Here is a 1,837-nt window from a genome sequence, read left to right on the forward strand (position 1 = left end):
GATTGACACCTACAGAATGTTGGAAAACTGTACCTTTTTGCTATGTAAGCTTTGGCAATATGGTTCTCTGTAAACTTTCATGCCAATAAAGCATTTGAACTGAACTGAACTGAGAGAGAGAGGCAGAGAGAGAGAGACAGAGTGAGAGAGAGAGACAGAGAGAGAGAGACAGAGAGAGACAGAGAGAGAGAGACAGAGAGAGAGAGACAGAGAGAGAGACAGAGAGACAGAGACAGAGAGACAGAGAGAGAGAGACAGAGAGAGAGAGACAGAGAGAGAGAGACAGAGAGAGAGACAGAGAGACAGAGACAGAGAGACAGAGAGAGAGACACAGAGAGAGAGACACAGAGAGAGAGAGAGAGACAGAGAGAGAGAGACAGAGAGAGAGACAGAGACAGACAGAGAGAGACAGACCAACTGACTCACGGCTGACTCCTTGTGCAAACGACAGTGAGACGGGAAATTCGACAGGGGGGCAGCATCGCCAAGCGCCGACTGGCTGAAGGGGGTGGGGTGGGTATCCAATGTTCCTTCTCATTTTTTTGTTGGGTGCGCAGCTTAACTGGGACAATAGGCGTCTTGCGCGAAGGCGCCCCCCCCGGCCCCTCCCCCGGAACCCCAAGGCCCCGCTCACCTGTTTCGCAAGCAACAAGTGCTCCCGCGTCTGCGGCATCTGCCCGTCCGTTGCCGCGACAACCAGGATGCAGCCGTCGAGCTGCGCCGTGCCTGTGATCATGTTCTGTGGCGAGAGAGAGAGAGACGGTGACACCGACACGCAAGGACGCCGTTCCATTCTCCTTCAACACAAACTCCCCAGGCTGGCGTTAAAAAGCGACGGCGCGCTGCCCGAGGGCAGGCTTACCCACGGCGGCGCCCTGCTGGGACACGGCCGTTAAGTAAGCACCGGCAGACGCAGGTCAGTCAGAGTTCAATTGCAAACCCGGCCGACCGGGAATACTGACCAGTTTCGTGCCCGCTCGCCACGCCTTCTTTGGAACAGAGCAGAGGGGAGCGATTGGCGGTTGTGGGGCGGAGATGAGTTAAAGAACTGCGCTCCCTCCACCTCCAAATCAAAGGTAACACCCAGGCCCTGATATAGACGCCGTTACATTTATAACCGGAACCGTCCTTGTACCAATTACGCTGCTAGTCCATCGATACTACTTAATATTCCTTAAGAAAGGATTAATTCGCAATCTTTTGTTGTGCGAGGCCCCTTGGGGAGGAGTGATCATAATATGATAGAATTCTTCATTAAGATGGAGAGTGAAGTAGTTGACTCAGAGACTAGGGTCCTGAATTTCAATAAAGGAAACTACGGTGGTATGAGGCGCGAGTTGGCTAGGATGGATTGGGGAATGTTACTTAAAGGGTTGACGGTGGATAGGCAATGGCAAACATTCAAAGATCGCATGGATGAACTACAGAATTTGTTCATCCCTGTTTGGCACAAAAATAAAACAAAAAGGTGACTCAACCGTGGCTAACAAGGGAAATTAGGGATAGCATAAGAGCCAAGGAGAGGACATATAATTTGGCCAGAAAAAGCAGCAAACCTGAGGATTGGGAGCAGTTTAGGATTCAGCAAAGGGTGACAAAGAGATTAATTAAGAGGGGGAAAATAGAATATGAGAGTAAGCTTGCAGGGAACATAAAAACTGACTGTAAAAGCTTCTATAGATATGTGAAGAGAAAAAGATTGGTGAAGTCAACCGTAGGTCCCTTACAGTCAGAATCAGGGGAATTTATAATGGGGAACAAAGAAATGGCTGACCAATTAAATACATACTTTGGTTCTGTCTTCACAAAGGAGGACACAAATAACCTCCCAGAGATG

The 1,837-nt window shown here is 49.6% G+C and overlaps 1 protein-coding gene across 1 annotated transcript in view; it reads right to left on the minus strand.

The window, feature by feature from the left end:
- tufm (Tu translation elongation factor, mitochondrial) overlaps positions 1-764 on the minus strand; it is a 19,173-nt gene extending 18,409 nt beyond the window's left edge. Inside the window, exon 1 of the mRNA XM_085974436.1 lies at positions 635-764. Coding sequence (XP_085830562.1) covers positions 635-736 — 102 coding nt within the window. The 5' untranslated portion in view covers positions 737-764. The remainder of the gene's footprint in view (positions 1-634) is intronic.
- Between the last annotated feature and the right edge of the window lie 1,073 nt (positions 765-1,837).

Source organism: Somniosus microcephalus, unplaced genomic scaffold, assembly GCF_052327205.1.
Source record: "Somniosus microcephalus isolate GS21.2 unplaced genomic scaffold, FLI_Smic_1.0 unresolved_chr1, whole genome shotgun sequence".
In the NCBI taxonomy this organism is placed as follows: domain Eukaryota; kingdom Metazoa; phylum Chordata; class Chondrichthyes; order Squaliformes; family Somniosidae; genus Somniosus; species Somniosus microcephalus.